The sequence below is a fragment of the Haliotis asinina genome, chromosome 16, assembly GCF_037392515.1.
Source record: "Haliotis asinina isolate JCU_RB_2024 chromosome 16, JCU_Hal_asi_v2, whole genome shotgun sequence".
NCBI lineage: Eukaryota > Metazoa > Mollusca > Gastropoda > Lepetellida > Haliotidae > Haliotis > Haliotis asinina.
In genome coordinates this window covers 16602368-16627371 of record NC_090295.1, presented here as the reverse complement: position 1 = coordinate 16627371, position 25004 = coordinate 16602368, and the positions used below count along the sequence as shown (strand labels likewise).

The 25004-nt window shown below is 40.3% G+C and overlaps 1 protein-coding gene across 1 annotated transcript; it reads right to left on the bottom strand.

Moving 5' to 3' along the window:
* Window positions 1-864: 864 nt before the first annotated feature.
* LOC137268876 (uncharacterized) lies at window positions 865-14725 on the bottom strand. Its single transcript, XM_067803464.1, has 6 exons — window positions 14642-14725; window positions 11024-11278; window positions 10078-10158; window positions 8570-8689; window positions 7520-7641; window positions 865-5035 (listed from the first exon to the last, which is right to left on the bottom strand). The coding sequence occupies exons 2-6, from the start codon at window positions 11276-11278 to the stop codon at window positions 4264-4266; spliced, it is 1350 nt and encodes a 449-aa protein (XP_067659565.1). The 5' UTR covers window positions 14642-14725; the 3' UTR covers window positions 865-4263.
* Window positions 14726-25004: the final 10279 nt, after the last annotated feature.

The following is a 25004-nucleotide window of genomic DNA, read 5'->3' as shown; positions in this document are numbered from 1 at the left end:
TGGATGACATTAGGTTGCAGTTGGTTGAGTTATTTCACCGTTTAAACCCTGATAGTAAAGTCTAAAGTTAAGTAGAAATACAGGAATGTGCACAGCACATTGTATGGTAAGTCCTACCTTAGTTTACTGTTATATTATATCTTAAATGCTATTACAGATTGCTGTTATTTTCACGGTATACCGTGTTTTTACTGTAAAAGTTTGGCAGCCTAGCTGCCTGTAGTTTACCGTAAATAACTACAGGAAAGTTTTACAGTGTGTCTACCCAACCATTTGACTCGGTTGTGGTGTCTTCTTCCCAATCATTTGATTCTGGAACAGTATCGTCCGCCCAACCATTCGATTCAGAAGTAGTATCGTCTACCCAACCATTTTATTCGGTTGTGGTGCCCTCTGACAAGCCCTTTGATTCAGTAGTGGCGTTGTCTGCTCAGTCCTTTGATTCAGTAGTGCTGTGGTCTGCTCAATCATTTGATTCATGGGCGATGTTGTCTGCCCAATCATTTGATTCAGTAGTGGTGTGATCTTCCCAACCATTTCATTCATTAGTGGTGTGGTCTACCCAATCAGTTGATTCAGTAGCAGTGTGATCTGCCCAACCAAGAGAGAGAGAGTTGCAGGGGAAATTTAGTTATATGACCTTTGAAACTCAGGTGAAAATGAAATGTGCACCCGTTCTCAATAGTACGCACACCTCCTTTCTCAAAATGCTAAAAAGCTGTACCCGCCCCTGTGAGCGCTCGATCCCGTTAGTCGACGACAAGAATGGGTTTCTGAAGACCTATTCAAACCTGGATCTTCACAGGTCCCCTGTGATTTGTGCTAGAGATAACATTTATTCTGACGTAAACATTAACACAAGGATGCAAAGGCCATCTGTTTATTCAAGCAAACTATAATTTTCAAACCACAGCTTATTAGTGCACATCATTGTTAGACTTTATCTTCAGTGACTCATGCTTGGAGTGAGCGATGACGTGATCTGGTGGACAAGCATGGTCACGTGGCCCCTGCATGTCATCGTATCCCAGTTGCTGCCCCTGATGTCATTTAACTGGAGCCGAGGTATGTCACGGCACTTCGCGAGAACTTAGTACTTCTGATAAACTACAAGCAACAATGTATCAGTCGAATCAAATTGTGTTATCCAAGTAACACAATAACACAATTTGCTTTGATTGCATATTATTTTGAAAATCAGTGCAAAACGTATTGAAATACAAAATAATTAATATTTAATAAATATACTTACTATAAATACAAAAAGAAAACGCTGGTGTATACTGTCATGGAGTACTTGTATACATTTGTACTGCTAGACACATATTAGATGATCCTGCGCACTAAACGCATTTGTGACAAGAGAGGCGCTACAACGAATTGGATGAGTACACTTGGCTGCTACAGGTAGCTTGACGATTATGCACGTGCAATACATGCTAACCGTGACATGAAATCAACACCGCCTCCGATTAACACCTGTCTCGCTACTGTTTTACACCTGTCTCAATACTGTTAAACATATTTCAGTTGTAGTAAAAAATGTCCAAGTTAGGAAAACATGGGCAAATAGTTCATTCTCAGGCAAGGGAGATAGCATACAATGTTATCAAGTGTATGGACAAAAATTGTGCAACCAAAGCAGATTCCCTTTTACAAAGTAGCCTTGCTACTGGACTCTCAACGGCAACTTCAAAGCGCATTAAGGCAGAAGGTGGTAGGAGTGCGAGTGGACCTACATTTATCAGTCCCACCAAGTTGCGCAAACCCAAAACTTGCAGTTACAAACTTGATGATTTCGACCTGTGTGCAGTCCGTCAAGTTTATATGGCGTAAAAAACAACTACCCACTCTGGATACGATGTATGATATGGCAAAGTGCCAGTTGAACTACAAGGGTTCTAAGGAAAGTTTTCGAAAAAATCTCAAAGACATGGGGTTTAGGTGGCGAAAAACGCAGTCAAACCGTAAACTTTTAATGGAACGTAATGACATTGTTTCCAAGCGTTTGCAATACTTGCGTGCAATAAAGAAATACAGAGAAGGAAATCGAACACTCATCTTTATCGCTGAAACATGGTTGCATGGACACCACATTGTCCCAAAGTGTTGGCAACTTGAGGGTGAAGTCGTAATAAATGGGGTTCAACCTCCGTCTGGCACCGGACCTCGGCTTATTGTGGTTCATGCAGGGGGTGAAAACGGTTTTGTTCCAAATGCTTTGCTTGTTTTTGATTCCAAACTCAAATCAGCAGACTATCATGACGAGATGAACTTTGGTAATTTTTCCAAATGGCTCCAGGACAAGTTGATCCTTTCACTGCACTCTGTCATCGTTATGGATAATGCACCATATCATAGCAAGCAGGTGGACAAATGTCCGACAACCGCCAACAGAAAAGATGACATAAAAGCGTGGCTACAAAGGCACAATATCTCATTTGATGAGAAAATGCTTAAAGCCGATCGGAACTATTGTTTCTTGCAAAATCCAACAAATCGGGCCCTGTCTGCAGAGTAGACACGATGTCGAAGCAACATGGTCATGATGTACTACGTCTCCCTCCATACCACGCAGAACAAAACCCGATTGAGATAATTTGGGCAAATGTGAAAAATTATGTCGCTTCACAAAACTTGCAGTTCATAAAAAGTTCCTTAAGAGTTGCTGTAATTGAAAGGATGTCTGCAATCGGTGCAAAAGAATTGCCGGAATGTTGTAAACATGTTAAAATAATTGAAGATGGTTACTGGCAACGCGAAATCGCAGTAGAAAGGGAAATTGAAAAACTAGTGATTGACTTAGGACTTGCGAGTGATTCAGACACCGAGACTGATTCAGAGAGTGATAATTAAAGCATAAATCAGTAAGTCCGCCTAATTTTCCAGCATTGTTGTGTCTTGTATAATAATTGACACATACTATATCAGGTTTTTACTGTTCCCATACTTTGTCATAAAAAAGAGTAATCTTTGGTGAGTTGTCTGTATTTTATATTTTTTTAGTCACTGATAAATCTACTGAATCTACCGACAAATTTGTGTACAAAGATATTTCTCACTGACTTATCAATGTCAAAAGGTATTTTCAGTTTTCTGTACACAATTTTGGTGACCATAATAAAAATATGACAAATTTGGAAATATTGTTTGAATACTAACCATTTCTCTGGAACCGGTTATATAAATTTCCAAGACATGTATTCCCGGTCGATCACCAGCCTGTACAGAGAAATAGGAACAAAATTATGGGATACAAATATTTCCCCCTTGCTACTCTGATTTAGTCACCACCATTCAGTAACAGATAACTTTTAACACATTTAACTATATGTAGTTATTATCTATTTAATATTTAGCAGACGAAAAGTCAACTTTACCATTAAAACAACACCGCATATTCCTTCGAATGATAAGACTGCAATTTCAGGCATAAGATACTGATATTCAAAGCTAACCTTTAGTTAAGACGAAGACAAATAGATGATTGGGGCATTGAGAAGCATTTTAGATATTCAACAATTTTGTTTAAAAAAAACCCCAGGAAAATGTCATTTGCTTCGTAAAATGGATCGGTGGTCCTAAACATATTTGCTCAGTATATGTGTTGATTCAATTCGTTGGGATTGTACCTGTTCCCAAATCGAGTGTGCTATAACAATTCATGTGTGAAACGCACGGGGAAAATGAACTTCTCGATATTTATCAGACAACCTGTCTCCCTCTTGTTTCAAGTGGATCGTTCTGTGGGGCGATCCCAATTATGCAAATTGGGGTCATTTGTCAGGTCGTGGATCATCTTATATGTGTTTACCAGTATGTGATTATCTATCGCTGGTTCCAACAATGTACCCTTTTTCACTTTCGAAAAAGGATAAAAATCAAGGACAAATAATAACCTTTACACAAAGATAAAAAGATTACACTTGCAAGAACATCCTTACATGATGTTTTTTGTAGAAGTTAGAAGGAAAAATCACCGCTTACAAATTTGTTCCATATCAAACTACTGAATTCTGTCATCTACGTAAAAATGAATTGTACGTCCAAACTAAATGGATATTATATGAGTAATCTGAACATTCGAAAACACTGGATGGCCAATCGAGTTTACCTTTGTTTGGTTTACTCACAGTTCCAACTCAGTACACATCTCATGAAGTGAGAATGTACCTCGCGTCTTAGACAAGATTGTCGTTTTATGAGCAAGTGTCTGGTAAGAAGTGGTGATAATTAGAAGCGGTACTGTCTTTTCCTCTGTCTTCAAATGATTCCAGCTTTCTCCAGTATGTCCACAAATTCTTTAGCCTTAGTCTTGAGTCTTAATGGGATTTCAGGAGCGCTGATGTAGTATTTGAACAGCCTATGATCAGCGTCTCCAAGTCTGAAACGGCTCCCCTCAGCCTGGAACTTCTGTCTCAGGGTCTCGATTTCCTCCACGTAGCTGTCGATGCTGACGTTGTAAAGATGGCGGAGGACGGGGTCTACATTCGGGTTGGTGCCGGTACAGGGTGGAAGTTTTCTCAGGAATTTCTTGTCATCCTCCGAGATGTAATAACTAGGAGTTGTCTCATTGTACTTGGTAAGTAGGCCTGCCATCTGAATAGCATTAAGCTTGAGATATAGTTTCTGCGCCGCCATGCTTACTTCAAGATCAGGGCTTCTCTTGCCGCCGGCCAGTATTCTGTGATGCAACCCTATCGGGACGAAAGAGTCGGCATTTTCAGTTAAGGCTTGTTCCAATTTGTCCATATCCCTTTTTAGAAGTTGGTTTTTCAGTTTCATGACAATATCAGAAAATTGTCCAACCTCTTGCATTCGAATCAGTTTCAACGCTTCAATGTCATCCTCGCTTGTGATGTCATCCAGCTTGGCATTGCTGGTATATTTTGTTGAGAACTGGCGAAGTATGTTTTTCACAAGAGTCATGGTCTCTTCATTCTTGTCATCTCTGACACTATCATTCCATCGAAAGTTCAGTTCAAATTTTACTCTTTCATTAAACTGTACCCACAGTTCTTTGTCATCAAGTGTTCTGCAAAATATACTTCACTCATGAATAGCATTATCAAAGTCGACTCAATTTCGTCATTGAATCAAGAAAAGCAAAAATTATTTCCTTGAACACGTATAATACACACATGCCACGGATATTTTGTCAGTGTCGACGACTTAGCGATTTGAGCAGATATCATTCGTGACCAACTCTTTATTCTGGGTCAAGCCGAACAGGGACTGAAAGGATTTGATATAGCCGCATAAACATGAGAACTACTTGAAACAAGAACGATAACTCTACTCTTGTTTGAGTCCAGTGTTTCGTAGTATCATCAAAGTACTCGTACCTTATATTGCCGTTTTTTGTTTTTACTCATTTGTTTTCAAGAACTGAAACTTTTTGATACAAGTAAATGCAGGAGAAGACCTATTCTAAGGCCGTTGTTACCAGCCGTTCACCTGATATTTCCACTTATGTTTCTAAACAGGGTTTAATACTCACACATGGGAATCGTTTTATCTAATATGCAAATAAAATCAAATTTTTCATCAAATCCTGAAGCAGATACTAAATAATGACTTAAATAACATATTTCTCAACTTTGTTGGAACTTTTAATGAATTCGCTGAAAAAAAGTATGAATGATCCTCAATCCTTTAACATTGAGTCTTGGACTTTCAGACAATGAAAACATTATGATAAAAATAAACCGAAGACAAAGTCAGACTAAACTATCCCCAGAGATGTGAAATATAAGCCCAATGTTAAAGATTAAAGTTGATTAGTTACACACCGATACAATATTATAGTTTTAAAACTCGCAGCTATTAACAAGTATAATGCCTAAATATGTTGGAAGCGCACACACAATCTCCATGTCAAGCCCCAAACATTGATAGCACTACACTCAATTGAACCCATGACGGCGAAAATCAAAGCTCGAATGAACATTGGACGGCCCCACTGTAGAACACTATCAGAAACTATAAAAATAAAAATGTGGCGCATTGCCACATGTGTTAGCTCGCTAGCGTTGATACAGGAACTGACTAAAAAACTACGAGGGAATATTGACCACAAGAATCTGGGTAGAATTCATACAGGCGGTGTTTTTGGCCGCGATACAGGATCATGTCTTGACCGCATCTCGGCCCACGGCATGTAAGAGCTGTACAAGCATGGTCACCAACTATTTCCAACCGGAAGTATTTACGGATATGTAGCCGGAAGTATTTGAAGAGAGAGAGAGAGTGAGTTTAGTTTTACGCCGCACTCAGCAATATTACAGCTATATGGCGGCGGTCTGTAAATAATCGAGCCTGGACCAGACAATCCAGTGACCAACAACATGAGCATCGATCTGCGCAATTGGGAACCGATGACATGTGTCAACCAAGTCAGGGAGCCTGACCACCCGATCCCGTTAGTCGCCTCTTACGACAAGCTGAGTCACCTTTTATGACAAGCATGGGTTGCTGAAGGCCTATTCTACCCCGGGACCTTCACGGGTCAGTATTTGAAGATATCTTGAAACCGTTACAATTCAAGATATCTTTAATTCATTTCAAGATATCTCTAATTCAATTCAAGACATCTTCAAATCAATTCAAGATATCTGTAAAACAATTTTAGATATCAGTAATAGTAAGAATTGACAATATCAATAATTGAATTAAAGATATTGAATTAAAGATATCTCTAATTGAATTAAAGATATCTGTAATGCATTTGTGGATATGTACCGATCATTTCAAGATATCTAGAATTGATTTCCAGATATGTTGAATTGAATTCAAGATATCTTGAATTAATTTCTAGTACAATTATGTACACTATGATCGTAATTGGTTTGCAGATATCTTTAAAACATTTACAGATATCTCGAAAGATTATCTTGACATCTCTATAACATTTTGAGATACCAGTAATTCTATTTTGGATATGTGAAATTAATTAGAGATATCTTCAAATATTTACAGATATCTTTAAATCATGATTGACATCTTTAAATATAATGCAGATATCTTTAAATCATGATTGATATCTTTAAATATAATGCAGATATCTTTAAAACAATTGAAGATATCCGAAATTCCTGAATAAATGTGAAAACGGCTTGCCATAAACACGTTCGCAGTGTATTTGAATCTCTCACAGTCCATGGTGCTATCCTTAATAAAATCTACACGGAGCAACACAGTTCTGTTTGCTGTGATCTTTGATCTTTCAGTATGACGATATATATGTTCCATGACATCTTAAACAAACACAACTTTAATATTTTTATTAAAACACGCCAATCATAACGCTGGTTATGATTGAATGTCGTATTTTCACACATGACAGACATCAAGGCGGGGACGACTCTCCTTGGAGGTTACTGAAAAGGGGAAATACGACAAACCAATTAGATCACGCGTACGTATAACCTGCAGATCTTTCCTCCTACAACAGTTAACAAAAATGCAATATTTTCCAAATTGTCTTCAAACCAAAACCCCTTTCAGCCTCTAAACCTACCTCTTCTGCTTGTCATACACTTCCGGCAACAGAATCCGCACGCCTGCACATGCGTAGTCTACCATTTCCGGCGATAATTCCTTTTTAGCCCAGTAAGCATTGTCTGCCTTGTACCTTTCCGCCTGTACATCAAACCATTTTTAGTTGTAAATGCAAGGTTACCGTGCTATTACCTTTTAGTTTCAGGATAAGATATAAAATCTCCGAATGATCTAGTATCAAAATAGCCTCCAAGATAAACATGACTTTGTCAAAACTCAAAACTAAATTGAACAATTATGACGGCATAACAAACGCTTATGATTCGGTGGCTCTTTTTGTTTTCAGTGTGCGTGCGCACAGAATATACAGTCGAGCACCGTTGTCTCGATATTCATGGAACCAACAAAAATATCGAGTTATCCTAACTTCGAGACATCCGACAACTTATTCAGCATCATCAAAATATAACCTGGGTCACCGAGCCAGTTTGAATTGACTTAACTGCCTTGTGGAGAGATAACCGCAAATACCAACTTGATTTTACATTGATATTTAAGTCAACAGTAAGTCCTACCAAACTTTAATCGTCAACACATGAAGCCTAAGAAAACGTTAGCACACCAATCAAATACCTTCACGTCACTGACAACCTATACTGTACAAGAACCTCTCTCATTGTATCGTTTGAGAATAGCTTCTTGTGCTTAAAAAACTTTGCAACTTGGTAGTGTTCCAGTCTCAGAGAGCGTCTATTTTCATCCGAAATAGGAACAAACGCCGTGCTTGGGTGGGCACGAAGAGTCTTTACGTATTGATACAACCTTGAGCGAATTTTTTCCCATGTTTGAGTGAGGTATTCATATTGTGCTGACTACCTCCCACATCCTAGTGCTCTTTCTGCATGTATTGATAAAAATCATCATTGACACCATGCTGTTTACTCGACACAAGCAAGGAAAGACTATGGGTCCACAAGTAGGTCTCTACTTAAAACGTCAAACATACATCAAACTGCATGACGCCAGTAAACGACAAACGTATGTTCCTTAAATGATTGATATGTCCTACTTGAACTTCTCCGTTCCCCTCAAGCGATGTGACGTCTGTATATAAGCGGCACAGATCCAGCATTGTCCGGTAAGACGGTAGTTGTCTCCCTTCTGACTTTTCAATTACATACTGGGCCGCCTGAAAGAACATGAAAACGCGAGGCACCTAAATCTATTAAATAAACACTGAAATGTCTGGCAATCTTATATGAATGTTTAAAAATTATAACTGATAGAGAACAGCGCAGCAGGGTACCAGTATGAAGGCCCTCTGCTCACAAACAGTGGCGCACTGACCCTCAAAGTCACATACAGAAAAGGTTTATGCGTCGGACGTTCCCTATCTTGAGCAAGCGGTACTTCCAGCTGTGTCATTAATATACTGAATGAGGGAGCAGTTACTTTCAGCAATATTCCAGCATATCGCTGGAATAGCTACAACGGGCACCAGAAATGGCCTTCACATATTGTACCCATGTGGGGAATCGAACCGGGGTCTTTGGTGTGACGAGCAAACGTGTTAGCCACTTAGCTACACTACCGCATCCATTAATATATAGTCAAGAAAGAAACTTCACAAAATGTAATTTTTAAAAATAATGAATTTTTTTCTCTGATGATACATCTATGTATCCGAAATGGGATCCCTATCCTTCGACTCTAGAAAAACGTTAGCAAAACCCACTCAAACCCACCCATTCGTTGTGCAAATGACGTTAGTGCCAAATCAGGTTTTGCACGTGCAGTCGATCATGTGATCTTCGCATCGAAGTTTTCTTCTGGTCTCAAGAATTGGAAAAAAAACAAAACTTTTAAACCACAGTTCTAACGGTACAGTAAATGTCACGATTCTCAAATGTGCAACGTGAACGTGCCGTTGGCATGTTGCAAACGGGAAGATCAGTTATTGACGTCGCAAGAGCAATGAAATGCAGCCGCTGTACTGTATATGACTTTCGAGGTCGTCTATAACAAACTGGCACCACTTCTGATCGACCATGGCCCACGTGTGACGTCACGAGCAGAAGAACGTCAAATCGTCCTACGCCACCTACGTGACGGATTTCTGCCGGCTACACTGTCCTCACAGACCATTCGAAATCGGTTGCGGGCTGCAATTTTTCGAATTTTTATTCTTGTGACTTGACATTCTGTATACCCATGTTTTGGAACGGCGGTGTAGCCTGATGGAACTGCTTGTGGCACTGTCAGTGTATCAAGTACATCACACAGATCTCAGCAATGCAATAATAGCAATTGAACCATCTTACCACACCTTGTTATTTTATAGTGCCCTGAAGAAAGAATGTGAAGTTTCAAGCATGGGTTATTGAAGATCTATTCTAACCCTGATCTTCGGGGTTTTCTACTCATCTTTCAGTGATATTTCAGCAATATCGCGGCAGGGGACACCAGAAATAGGCTTCACATACTGTACCCAAGTGTGGTATAGAACCCGTGTGTATGGCGTGACGAGCAAACACTTTAACCACTAAGCTACTCTGTCGCCTCCATTGATATGCTAACCTGTACATCAAACACGTTGACGACCATGACGTCGTACTGGCACTTGAGGGCGGCACTGTCGTTGCTGCAGGCGTGAAACACCTGAAGAAGACAAAGCATTAGAACTGGTGTTGGAACTGTCAAAAGTAAAGGTCACATAAATGTCATAGGTTTATTGGCAAGTGAGTGAGTGAGATTAGTTTTACTCCGCACTCAGCAATATTCCAGCTATATGGCGGTGGTACGCAGTCTGGACCAGACAATCCAGTGATCAACAACATGAGCATCGAACTGCGCAATTGGGAACCAATGACATGTGTCAACCACGTCAGCCAGCCTGACCACCCGATCCCGTTAGTCGCCTCTTACGACATAGTCACCTTTTATGGCAAGTGTTCATTGGTAGACGGTTCCGACGGGGAGCAGTCAAGGGCTGTTCGCCTTGGTCGGTTCATGGCAAACATCCACATTGCTCATGTCAAACACTTGTATTGTTCATGTCAATCATCTCCATTATATTGTTCATAATAAACAGCAACAGTGTTCATGTCAAACACCTACATTGTTCATGTCAAACACCTCCATTACATTGTTCATAATAAATATCAACAGTGTCCATGTCAAATATCTACATTGTTCACTCGGAACAATACATTATTAAAGTTAAATATCTAAATTGTTCAGGTCAGCAATCCACAATGTTCACGTCACACACTATATTGTTCGTGTCAGTCATCTCCACAACATTGTTCATGTCAAACACCTACATTGTTCATGTCAAACACCTACATTGTTCATGTCAAACACCTACATTGTTCATGTCAAACACCTGCAGTATACTGTTCATGTCAAACATCCATATTGTATATATCAAGCATCTACATCATTCATATCAAACATCCACAATGTTTATGTGAAACATCTTCAACGTGCATGTCAAGCATCAATATTGTTCATGACATCATACCTTGGTGATATCTTTGTTTTCCAGAAACGTCTTCAGTCGGCCTTCATTGAAGACCTTTGGCTCAACGAACACATTGAACAAGTAGACAAAACCGTCTCGTTTGGCCACCTGGAGAAGAGTGAGAGGGCCCTTCTTTCCGAGATGGATTCCCTCGCAGTTCACAGCAACGACAGGCTCCTTGAGGAGGTCATCGACAGCCTTGACGCAGTCATCGACGTTATCCACAACCTTGTGGCGTTCTCCACCTTCTGCCATCTACACAAACGATGACAGAGGGCAAAAGGGCCAAAATCAAATAAGTCGAAAGCCAAAAGGCCAAAGTCAAAGAAAAATCGAAAAGGACCAAGGGAAAGTTTAGTGGAACTTTAGTGCCTTATGGGGCTTTATAAACAACAGTCTGGTGTTTTATATCAAGTATGTTTATGATTCACATTGCCCAATTCGAGACATCGTGAGTCACACAGTATGTGACACTTAGATGATGTCCCTGTGTGATAAACACAGTATGTGACACTTAGATGTTGTCCCTGTGTGATAAACACAGTATGTGACACTTAGACGTTGTCCCTGTGTGATAAACACAGTATGTGACACTAAGAGGATGTCCCTGTGTTATTAACACAGTATGTGACACTTAGATGTTGTCCCTGTGTTATTAACACAGTATGTGACACTTAGATGTTGTCCCTGTGTGATAAACACAGTATGTGACACTTAGACGTTGTCCCTGTGTGATAAACACAGTATGTGACACTTAGATGATGTCCCTGTGTTATTAACACAGTATGTGACACTTAGACGTTGTCCCTGTGTTATTAACACAGTATGTGACACTTAGACGTTGTCCCTGTGTGATACACACAGTATGTGACACTTAGATGATGTCCCTGTGTGATAAACACAGTATGTGACACTTAGACATTGTCCTTGTGTTATTAACACAGTATGTGACACTTAGACATTGTCCCTGTGTTATTAACACAGTATGTGACACCTAGAGATTGTCCATGTGTGATAAACACAGTATGTGACACTTAGATGATGTCCCTGTGTGATACACACAGTATGTGACACTTAGATGTTGTCCCTGTGTGATAAACACAGTATGTGACACTTAGATATTGTCCTTGTGTTATTAACACAGTATGTGACACTTAGAGATTGTCCATGTGTGATAAACACAGTATGTGACACTTAGATGTTGTTCCTGTGTGATAAACACAGTATGTGACACTTGGAGAATGTCCCTGTGTGATAAACACAGTATGTGACACTTAGACGTTGTCCCTGTGTGATAAACACAGTATGTGACACTTAGACGTTGTCCCTGTGTGATAAACACAGTATGTGACACTTAGACGTTGTCCCTGTGTGATAAACACAGTATGTGACACTTAGATGATGTCCCTGTGTTATTAACACAGTATGTGACACTTAGACGTTGTCCCTGTGTTATTAACACAGTATGTGACACTTAGACGTTGTCCCTGTGTTATTAACACAGTATGTGACACTTAGAGGTTGTCCCTGTGTGATACACTCAGTATGTGACACTTAGATGATGTCCCTGTGTTATTAACACAGTATGTGACACTTAGACGTTGTCCCTGTGTGATAAACACAGTATGTGACACTTAGATGATGTCCCTGTGTTATTAACACAGTATGTGACACTTAGATGTTGTCCCTGTGTTATTAACACAGTATGTGACACTTAGATGTTGTCCTTGTGTTATTAACACAGTATGTGACACTTAGACGTTGTCCCTGTGTGATAAACACAGTATGTGATACTTAGACGTTGTCCCTGTGTGATAAACACAGTATGTGACACTAATAGGATGTCCCTGTGTTATTAACACAGTATGTGACACTTAGATGTTGTCCCTGTGTTATTAACACAGTATGTGACACTTAGATGTTGTCCCTGTGTGATAAACACAGTATGTGACACTTAGACGTTGTCCCTGTGTGATAAACACAGTATGTGACACTTAGATGATGTCCCTGTGTTATTAACACAGTATGTGACACTTAGACGTTGTCCCTGTGTTATTAACACAGTATGTGACACTTAGACGTTGTCCCTGTGTGATACACACAGTATGTGACACTTAGATGATGTCCCTGTGTGATAAACACAGTATGTGACACTTAGACATTGTCCTTGTGTTATTAACACAGTATGTGACACTTAGACATTGTCCCTGTGTTATTAACACAGTATGTGACACCTAGAGATTGTCCATGTGTGATAAACACAGTATGTGACACTTAGATGATGTCCCTGTGTGATACACACAGTATGTGACACTTAGATGTTGTCCCTGTGTGATAAACACAGTATGTGACACTTAGATATTGTCCTTGTGTTATTAACACAGTATGTGACACTTAGAGATTGTCCATGTGTGATAAACACAGTATGTGACACTTAGATGTTGTTCCTGTGTGATAAACACAGTATGTGACACTTGGAGAATGTCCCTGTGTGATAAACACAGTATGTGACACTTAGATGTTGTCCCTGTGTGATAAACACAGTATGTGACACTTAGACGTTGTCCCTGTGTGATAAACAGTATGTGACACTTAGACGTTGTCCCTGTGTGATAAACACAGTATGTGATACTTAGATGATGTCCCTGTGTTATTAACACAGTATGTGACACTTAGACGTTGTCCCTGTGTTATTAACACAGTATGTGACACTTAGACGTTGTCCCTGTGTTATTAACACAGTATGTGACACTTAGAGGTTGTCCCTGTGTGATACACTCAGTATGTGACACTTAGATGATGTCCCTGTGTTATTAACACAGTATGTGACACTACTTAGACGTTGTCCCTGTGTGATAAACACAGTATGTGACACTTAGATGATGTCCCTGTGTTATTAACACAGTATGTGACACTTAGATGTTGTCCCTGTGTTATTAACACAGTATGTGACACTTAGATGTTGTCCTTGTGTTATTAACACAGTATGTGACACTTAGACGTTGTCCCTGTGTGATAAACACAGTATGTGATACTTAGACGTTGTCCCTGTGTGATAAACACAGTATGTGACACTTAGATGTTGTCCCTGTGTGATAATATGGAGGTAATATGGGGGCAATGGAGATGCCTAGAGGTGGCGCGACCAATCAAATTGCGTTTTTGGAGCAATATGGTAAATGTTTACATGCGAACAGAAACACTGGTCTGTTTCAAAGGAACCACTCCTCGATTTTTCACGGGAGGAAGCGGAGCGTTTCACGGCCCATTCTCTGAGTCACGAAACACAGTGGAATTACGCCACGGAGAACCAGATCTTGCGTCAAAGAATCCTATTCCGCCCACAACCCCTAGACCAAGCCAAACCCAATCCTCAAGCCCCGTACAGGGGGCAAGGCGTTTGGTCACATGAGATCTTCGGTGACCTCAACATTTGGGACTCTGGCATGATATCTTCTGTTCTTCATTGTATTACTATGACTGTTGGCAAAAGGTTTTGGTACATGTTGATGTTTACACAACAGTGTCATCACTTATGGTTTGTTGTCTCTAAGCTATCGAGCTTAAAATCGGCTGCCAAGTTGTACTTTAACCCCGAGAAAGTAATTTTAAACGTACCTTAACTCACAGCCAGGCAACGCACGTCTGTGATGAAGCTCTCAGAACAAGGAGTATACTCACCCTTCGAAATAATCATAAAGTAGATACTGAAAATAGCAGATACGTCATTTATGTGTAATCGAAACAGAAACTACTTCTTAGAAAGGTATGAATGTCATGTAAGCGCAGGCGCATCAGACCCAGGGAACCAGGTTGTCTGACAATGTGCTATTTCGGCAGCAACAAATCACACCATATAAATTGGAAAGCAGTCACGGTGAAACTGGAGATTCAGAGCCCGTGTAAAATCGGGAGAAAGGGCAGAAAGGGCTTGATGACTAGGATATGAGAACTATGAGACAGACTCGCTTGTTATGATTTCAGGTCACACATATCGCATTGCAGTGGGCGGCTACTATTATATTCTAATGAAGCTAAATCAAGTGGGTGATCAATACATCAGCGCTGTCACGATCACGCATTGTGTGGAATGAGCTAACGCCTTTCGTATTACTTCGTCTTATCTTCACAACGGTTGTTTAACATTTAATCATGTTATTTAAGGGTGGAGGTGTCAGCGACATTTGGGGCATGGTCATAAAGGAATGACAGTTTCTGGGTTGTTTTTGTTTTTGTTAAACAAATAACACTTACGTTCTTGAAGCTCGAGGAAAACATCCGACCCAGTTGATAACAAAGATGTGCTTCCTGGATCGTGTACACTGTACTGAATAAGTACACTGAATAAACACATAACAGGTGTAATGCATATGCCAGGTGCATTGTGAATCACTTTACGACCGCAACAAACAGGGGGAGTTTGTGACGTCTTTGTTAAAGGTCACATGCAACGTAAAACACAACTTTGCAGATTCTGGTACCTTTCGGTATGCACTTACCTAAACAAATCATAAACAATACCAATTCAACCTATAAAGTTGAAAAAAACGCTATGAAAGAAAAGCCCGCGAAATCGAGTTCAAACGTTTCACTAAATTCCCCCCAGTGCTGGGGGGAAAACTGGTTTCAGCAGCTGTGCTGCGCTGCGTTCATAACGCATGCGCAGTGACTAGGTTCGCGGAGCTTGAAACAGTATGCATGCCCAGAGTCTGAGGTCGTGAGCAGTTGTGTACACAAACAAGTAAATAATCTACTCGTTACGTAAACAAAACTTGTTGATTGTGGTAAGCAGTCTCTGTCTCAGAGAAAGCTCAGTGTCTGGTTTATTCACACCTATATGTCAGACTGTCTGTTAAAGACAACATGCAGTACACAGCTTCAATCATTGACCACGTGCACTTTGAACTTAACACCTATCAGAATATACGACGTAAAGAAAAACTGATTTATGACTCGTGCACCCCAGTCCCGTCTCTGCCACATTATGTATTTAGGCAGGTGTGATACACATGTCAATTTTTTTTGGATGAGTGGATCTGACGGAAACTGGTGCAAACTCTTGTCAGTTTCAAGTCCTGCTTTGTACTTGGACGAATGACTGATTCCAGCCACGCAGCAGTTTACCATCTCTTCTGGGATGATTTTTTTATTCGATTGAGCGCAAATTCAGAGAACATGTATTTTCAAAACCTAACATCTCTATATACATTCTTCATTGATAACTTCTTTTAGTGTTTATGATTTTTTTGTTTGACAACAGTATATGAATCCATACTGAAACGGCACATCAAGTACACAAAAAGAATTTGTTATCCATAAAGAATCTTACTTTCTTGTGACTCGCCAAACAGATCATCTTTCTGTACACACAATGAACCCTCAGCATATCAGCAAATGAAACAGCCCATCGGAAGCCGTCGTTACACTTGAGTGCAGGTCCACCCGCTACGACTGGGTTCGGTCTCCCGAGGGCTTCGTTTCGGGGGAAGTAAGCCCAAGTACAAAATATTGCACTTTTGAATCGCGATTGTACGCTTATAATTTTGTTTATTTGTGTTTTTAAAAGCAGCAATGTATATTATATATCATGAATAAGTGATAAATGTGTTTTAATTATGTTTGATTTTTTGGTTGCATGTGACCGTTAAGATCCTGATGCCTACACCTCGCAATAAAAATAGAAATACGGTGTTATTAAAGTTTATAATTAAAATCCATTTGTAAATACCATTTACTTATGAAGCAAGAAATTGGAATTCAATGCAACCAGAGCTCTTTGTGATGTCTATTTTTACTTTTGCACAAGGAATTTTGGATGGCTAAAATGTAGGTTATTAATGAGACTCATGTTTCAGTATAATCAGTAAATACAACCCGCTATCGGAATATACTACCTCACATTCAGGAAATACACCCTGCTATACCTCACACTGAATAAACCCCACTACCGGAATATACAATAGAGGTTTCTGACCAAGTACCTTTCCAAAACCACCATTCTCTATACTAAACACCATGGATGCCAAATTTGGCTCAAATCGGCTGACTAGTTTTTGAGATGGCGACTTTTAAGTGAGCATGGGGTCGGTCGTGAGAAAGCTAAAATGATACCTACATGTGTTTAAAAAGTTATATAACAACCCTAAATCAACATGACTTTGCATGACATTTGATGTCCCATAACGCGCGACATGGGCACTTTGTGAACAATGAACTTACTGACCTTTCGCATGCATTCTGACACCTGAACTTTCCACACCTCAGATTGAAAACTGAAGAATGATTGATTATTCTCTTGTCTCTGAATGTTGTGGTATACACGTTCATTTCAAGCTAAACTGTGCATACGTCATGACACGGGTTACAGAAAATCGGCGTATTCGAGCCGTTGGTATACTGGAGAAAAGTGGCAGACATTTTTGTGTCCATCGAAACACGCCATCTCATCTCTATAGTGACATTTTTAACATAATAAGAACACCAGAGACTCACTGCCATTCCTGACTTACCTTCAGTCAGTTGCAGGGCTGTACGAAACCAACCGGGGGAGCACGACATCTGGCCTTGACGGTCTGCAAACTGTCTAGTTTTGCTCCACCGTCACAGACAGGCACACACCTTGCCGGAGTCTAAATGGGGTTTTGTATTTTGTTCAATGAACAGTTGAGATTTTTATCTGCACAGCTCAGATACAGGGATAGGATTTGGGCCTCATGGGCAGCCATTCATGCTTCAGCAAGATAATGCCCGTTCACATGTCGCTAATGAAGACACGCCGAAGGCAATTGTTTTTCATGAACACCAACCGTTTTCGCATGACATTTGCGTTTGTTTGTTCTACGCCGCACTTGGTAATATCCCAGTTACAGTAGGTGGTCTGGATTAAATAATAGAATCTGGACCAAACAATCCTGTGATCGACATCTTGAACATCAGCTTGGGAGTGGTAACATGTGTTAACCACATGTCATGGCAGAGACCCTTAATCCCTTTGTCGCCCCTTCCTCTCCCTTTATACAAGCATTGGTTTGCTAAAGCCCATCTATAACCAGAGTGAGTGACTTTCGTTGCATGTCGTACTCAAGTCATACTCCAGTTATAAGGCGGCGGTCAGTAAATAATCGAGTCTAGGCTAGAAAAGTGATCAACAGGATGAGCATCGATCCACGTAACTGAGGTACGATGACATGTGTCAACCAAGTTAGCGAGCCTGACCACGCGATCCTGTTAGTCGCCTCTTACGACAAGCATGAGTTACTGGAGACAAATTCTAACCCGGATCTTCACGGGTCACCTGGCTGCAAAGGGCATTTATTTATCCAAGAAAACGACATGTCATTTTCAAATCAGAGCGTATTTGTTTACATAAAGTCCGCGTTAGACTTTATCTACAACAGCTGAAGCTTGCGGTGAGGCTGACAACCAGGATATGTGGGCAGCCATGGTGACATATGTGTTATCCCAGTTGCGAAGACAGATGTCAATCACTGGATTGTCTGGCCTTATCTTGATGACTGACAGATCGTCTTGAAATATCTGGAATGCTGCCAGTGTTAAGCTATAAACAACACAGTATTAACCAAAGCAAAAGACAGTGTACCTTTAAATATAGAAGACAATACGTCATCCAAACAAAGAAAATGTATTTATCCGAGTAAACAAATTGTACCAGACTATTTTGAACGTCTGTACAAGACGTATTGTCATAAATAGAGAATATTGTATATGAATAGTATAATATTTTCGCTCGGGAAATACCAACCTTTAGGTAAACATAGTATGACATGGACATAAACATGATATTCTGTTTATTACCGAAGTCGTCAAATAGAGGAAAATGAACCCAAATTTCTTTCAAACACAGGCTGGCTACCCGCCGCCGTCGCACGTCGAACGCAACGTCACAGAAGAAACTGGACGTCATGGCATTGCTCATGATGTCACGTCACCATGACAAAGTGATATTTTGTCCTATGGCATCGTAGGAAAAATATGAACCCCGATATGTTCGCACACGTATGTAATAAAGATAATATAAGAAAAATAAATCAAATAATAAAATTATAAGAATATTTAAAGAATATATATATATATATATGTATATACTTAACAAACAAAAAGATAATATTTAAATAATAATAATAATAATAAATCCTTTGAGTTTCCTGCTCAACGGGGAGGAAGGGTACCATCCCGGACCTCCTCAGCACAGATCCCCAACACCTCTCACTCATCTCCTCTATATGGATGACATCGAGCTCCTTGCCAAAGGAGAGACCAATTTGAAAGAACAGGTTCTCCTTGTCGAGTCCTTCTCTAATGATATTGGCATGACATTTGGACTCGACAAATGTAATACTCTTCATCTGAAACGTGGCAAGGTAACTAATGATGGATCGGTCAAGTTACAAGGGGGAGGAGTTATTGAGCATCTTGTGGAAGATAAGGCCTACACCTATCTTGGAATGCAAGTTCGAGACAAGCTCCAGAATGCCCTGATTCAAGATAAACTTCGGGCCGAGTATAAATCTCGTTTAAAGAAAATCTGGAGTTCAGAGCTAAATGCTCGAAACAAAGTCAAAGCCACCAATACTTTTGCTGTGCCAGTCCTCTCCTACTCCTTTGGAGTAGTTGATTGGACAAAACAAGACATCCAGAGTCTTGACCGCCTGACCAGAAGGATCATGTCTGATAACAGAGCACACCACCCTCGCTCCTCTCTTAATCGTTTATATATGCCAATCAATTCGGGAGGTCGGGGTTTGATTAATGTGGAAGCTCTTCATGACAGAATTTTATTGTGTACTTTTGCACATATTTATTTGTCAGATGATCCTCTGGTGATGCACGTCAAGATTCATGATGAAAGCAAGGAATTCCACAGCTACTTTAAGCGTGCCAAGGTTGTTGGACACAATTTGAAATTTGAAGTTGATTTTGTTGATGGCGATGTACTGCTGGACGGTACAGTGATGGGAGTAAACCAGGTGAAGTCTCTGCCCAGAGTCGGTCCTTTGTGGAGAAGCTGTCTGAGAAGCCATTGCATCGTGTGTATATGCAGTGTGTGGAACAGAACAGCAATCCAACCGACTCCTTCGCCTGGATGAAGTCGGCTGGTCTCAAATGTGAAACTGAGGGCTTCCTTTTTGCTGCTCAGGACCAGTCACTTCCCACTCGCAATCGCCAGAATGTGATTCTTAAAGAAAATATCAATATGAAATGTCGTCTTTGCAATCAATTTACAGAGACTGTCCAACACCTTGTTAGTGGATGCCCTTCCTTGGCACAAACAGCATATCTTAAAAGACATGATGGCATGGCTCGCTGCTTTTATTATCGTCTCCGCCATGCCTGTGGTTTTGACTCCGAGGTCCATCCATGGTACGACCCTGAGCATGTCCAGGGCGTCCTGGAAAATGACAGCTACAAACTTCTCTGGAATAGGCCAATATACAGCCTGAGACGAATTCCAGCCAACAAACCTGATCTTGTCCTTTTTGATAAAACCAATGAAATTATTTATATCATTGAATTTTCTGTCCCTTTTGACAGCAATGTGATTGGCAAGATTCAGGAAAAGCATGATAAATATGCGGACCTCGCCTTTGAAATGTCTCGCTTGCATTCCAAGTACACTGTCGTCAGGCTCCCCATTGTTCTCGGTGCCCTTGGTTTGGTACCTCCTGATCTCTTGGCGCAGATGAGGAGAGTGCCCGGGTTCTCCACCGGGAGCACAGCCCTTCTGACAATCTGGGTAATGCAGAAGGCTGCATTGTTGGGGAGCCTTCATATTCTCCGAAAAGTTCTTGGTGGGTTCGACTGGGCAGTGTTTCCTGGGAGAAGTCCCATTCGCTGTGTGGGCTGCGTGTAGAGGGGGCGAGGGCCCTGAGCTGATGATGAGCTTGACCAGCCTGACTGTGCCAGGATCACCCGAACCCTCTGCATTTCAATTTTTAATCTGTAAAAAATAAAATTATAAGACTATTTGAAGGATATACCTAACAAACAAGAAGACACGGTTATTGTGGCTATCTCCCCGCCACAGCATTCTGGTCCAACCTGGTTCTTTTCTTTAAACTCTACCACGATATTCACGTCCTGAAACACAGGTCACGAGTGCGCGGAATAGTTTCCAAATTTTGCGAGCCAGTCAGGATAGCTATGCCTGAAAGATACCAGCCCACAACATAATTCACCAGCTCGAAAAATGGACGAAGAAACTATGCAAAAGAATGCGAAAGTAGATGAGAATAAACATGTCGGCATTGCGCGGGTCTTGATCAATAAGTTGCTAATATGAACATTTTTATCAGGTCATAATCTTGCATGATTTCAAAGTCTATGATAATAACCTAACAAGTCGGATCGAATGATATATTTACAAAATGACCCATTGAAAATTCGCTAGCTAGTCGAGCCAGTGACAGTGGAGACTGTCTTGATTTATTTATTGGCCATGTGTTTGTAGGCCAGTGGCTGGTTTGTACACTGCATGCCGCCTTTGGTTTCCATATCAAAACAGTTGCGAAATATCTGTTCCTATTGTGGATGCCATGCACTAAGTCAAGAAACGCATCACAAGGGCCATAACTCCTTAACAAATTGTAACCCTGCATCTGGTATCGAACCCCATCAAGGCATTCATGTCCTGAAAATGTCTATAATAATGGTTTCTGTTGAAGGTCACATGCAACGTAAAACACAGATTGTGATACCTTTCGGTATGCAATTACCGGAATAAATCATCAAAAATGCCAAGTCAACCTATAAAGTTGAAAAAAAACCGCGATGGATAAAAAGCCCCCGAAATCGGAGTTCAAACGATTCACTAAATTCCCCCCTGCCTGGGGGAAAACTGATTTCAACAGCTGTGCTGCGCTGCGCCCAAAAACGCATGCGCAGTGAATAGGTTCGCGGAGCTTGAAACAGTATGCATGTCCGGAGTATGAGGTGAGCAGAAGTCTAACCTTGGGTGTGTACACAAACAAGTAAATAATCTATTCGTTGGCACTGGTTGTGCCAAATTCTGACAGGTAAGTAAGCAGACTGTCCAGAGTTAAATACACACAGCTCAATGCCTCAAAATAAGACAGCCATCTGACAGAGTGAATCTCTTTATATGTCAGTTTTGGGTCTTCAAGTATTTTCTGAATTTCATGTATTCTGGATGCTCGCTTACTGCTGGCACGAAAGTAATAAAACAGATCTGTCAAAACTTGCTGATGATCCTTCAAATGCTGAATGCCGGATGCAGCCTGAGATGTTTTATGATGGCAGCTGCACCTAAAATTAATAAAGAAGAATACTATTAATGTCTTTCAGTTCAAACTTGAAACATGAAATATTTAGCAAGTCTACGTCTCTTTGCTACTACCTATTCTATTAAATATTTTTAATTGTTTATGCTGTGACTATGAAATTATTGAAAATCATTAATAAAATTTCCTGATCAGATAATGTGTATTATAATTAGTATAAACAAAATATTTGTTCAGTTATATTTACTCTCATCTGTGATAAATGTTTTCTTAATTATACTGATATTTCACTTCATACATGTATACATGGAATGTCATTGAAAATATTCAATTACCATTGTACTTCCCTGTCATCGCAGATGCACCATCTGATCCCAGACTCCTGATCTTCTCTGGGGGGATACCACGTTTCTTCAATTGATCTAGAATTTCCCTTGCAATTCCTTTCCCTGTCGTATCTGTGCACTCAATGTTGGTGACAAAATGAGTGCTCGGCACCATTTCAAGTATTATTTGGCAGTAAATGACAAGGCGTTTGTGATTGCTGATGTCAGTACTCTCGTCTGCCAAGGCCGTAACAAATGGGGACTTTTCCATTTTAATTTGTAAGTCATCCTCAATGACATCAGACATAGATGTTAAGAGATCAGTGGCAGTAGTTGGAGAATCATAATGTATTTTACCCTCCTTGAGCATTTGAATGTCTTTGGTTTCGAATTCATGTAAAAATTCGACAAAACTCTTAAATTTTGTCAGTGGAATATTTTCTGATGCTAACCAGTGAACTGACTTCATTAGGGCCACAGCTGCTCTGTCCTGCTTCTCATGTATGTGTGAAGTTGCAACTTGCAAATCATCTCTGAGTTTGGGAGCTTGAATGGACAGTTTATGGTCATTGTGGTTTATGTGTCTGATCAAAGTTGTATTTTGGAAATTTCTACATTTTGCATCTTGTGTCATGCCATTTCGTTTACCATTCTTAGTACAAAGTGTGCAAAACATGAAATCCCCTTCCCTGTCGTACGTAAGCCATGAACGATGAGTAGTCAACCAGCTTGACTGAAATTTCCTGCTTTTGTGTTTGGTAACTGTATCCACCACTTCCTGGGCAGAACATTCGGGTGATTGAATTGTATCTTTGTTCGTTTCACTTTGCCCAAACAAAGAAGTCAATGTTTTTTGTGAACTTGACAGCTTCTGTAGCTTTTTGGGTGGCATGTCGACTGCTACATGACAGTTCTTAACGTAGGTTTCCTGCAAGCTTGCTTCCGATTGGCTGCTTATTTATATTCCGCCAATCAGCTATCGCGTTTCAAAGAAATTGTTATTTTTAAACACAAACTTTCCTGGAGTATGTCCGACACACTTGGTGTGACCTATTTTTGAAAACAGGGAAATGAACAGAATATCATGCGAATGAAAGCAGCGATCGTTTTAAAATTACTGTGTAGTTATTAGCGGACGTCTATTTGAGAATGGAAGTAACTGACACCAAATGAAGAAGTTGCCAATTCATAAATCTGTTGTTATTTAATCGAAAATTCACACGCACATGTTAGCGATGTAGAGCACAGTAGCCATGGTAGTATACAAGCTTGTGTCTGATTGGCTGCTTACTTATTGTCCGCAAATCAGCGGTCGCGTGTGGAAGAAAATTATTATTTTTAGACACGGAATTTCCAGGAGTACGAATATTTTGTCATCTATACTTCGCGGGGACACTTCGTGCATAACGGCGATAATGCCTCTCCACAAAATTTATCATTAGGTTTCCATCAAAATCTTGCGTCCTTGAGGACGCACATGTAAAAAAATAATGAGTCCTGCCGGGACGCGGGGGTAGATTTATCCCTGGAAACCAAGATATTCTATTGTATCCATAAAGAAATGACACTTAGACGGTTTTAATGTCAAACCAACAGACTTCATTCGCTCAAACACCTCACGTAACACTGACAAATGTTCATCGGCCGTGGACGAATGGACACACACATCGTCCAGATACACCAAAATATGATCTCTCCACAACCCACTCAGGACAAGATGCATAGTACGTTGGAATGCTAAAACACATACGTGAGAATTGCCAGACACCAGACGAAGTCTCAAATGCAGTCAAGGGCCTTGACGTTTCATCCAAAACAATCTGGTTATAATCAGAGTTCATATCAAGAACACTGAAATATTTTGAATGTGTAAATCTCATCAGTGCCTCATTAGGAGTCATTAAAGGAAAACGTTCGTCAAGCAACTGGTCATTCAAAATTCTCAGCTCCAAACAAAATCTTACGCTCTTATCAGCCTTCTTAACCAATACAATTGGTGAAATGATAGTTGATGTACCAGGTTCCACTATACCTTGATCCACCATTGATTTAGTTTGCCCATCAACGATCTTATCTACATGAGGACCAAACCGCTTGCGACGCTGTGTAACTTTACTCAAATCTGTATTAGGTTTAAGTGTAAGCTTGAATGTATGGTCATTCACCTGTCCTAAACCTGTAAACAATGTATCTTTGTATTCTCTGAGCAGTGCTATTAACTTTTCCCGATGTAAATCATCCACGGGCCCTATGTTAAACTTAGGATCGCTTAACTCGCTCTGTTTCGAAGTTGAGGGAGTATTTGAACACACAGAATCCTCACACTCTCGAGCCTCCCCAAGAGTCTGACATCTGTACAGCTTCTTACTCACTGGTTCTGGATTCATTACTAACGCA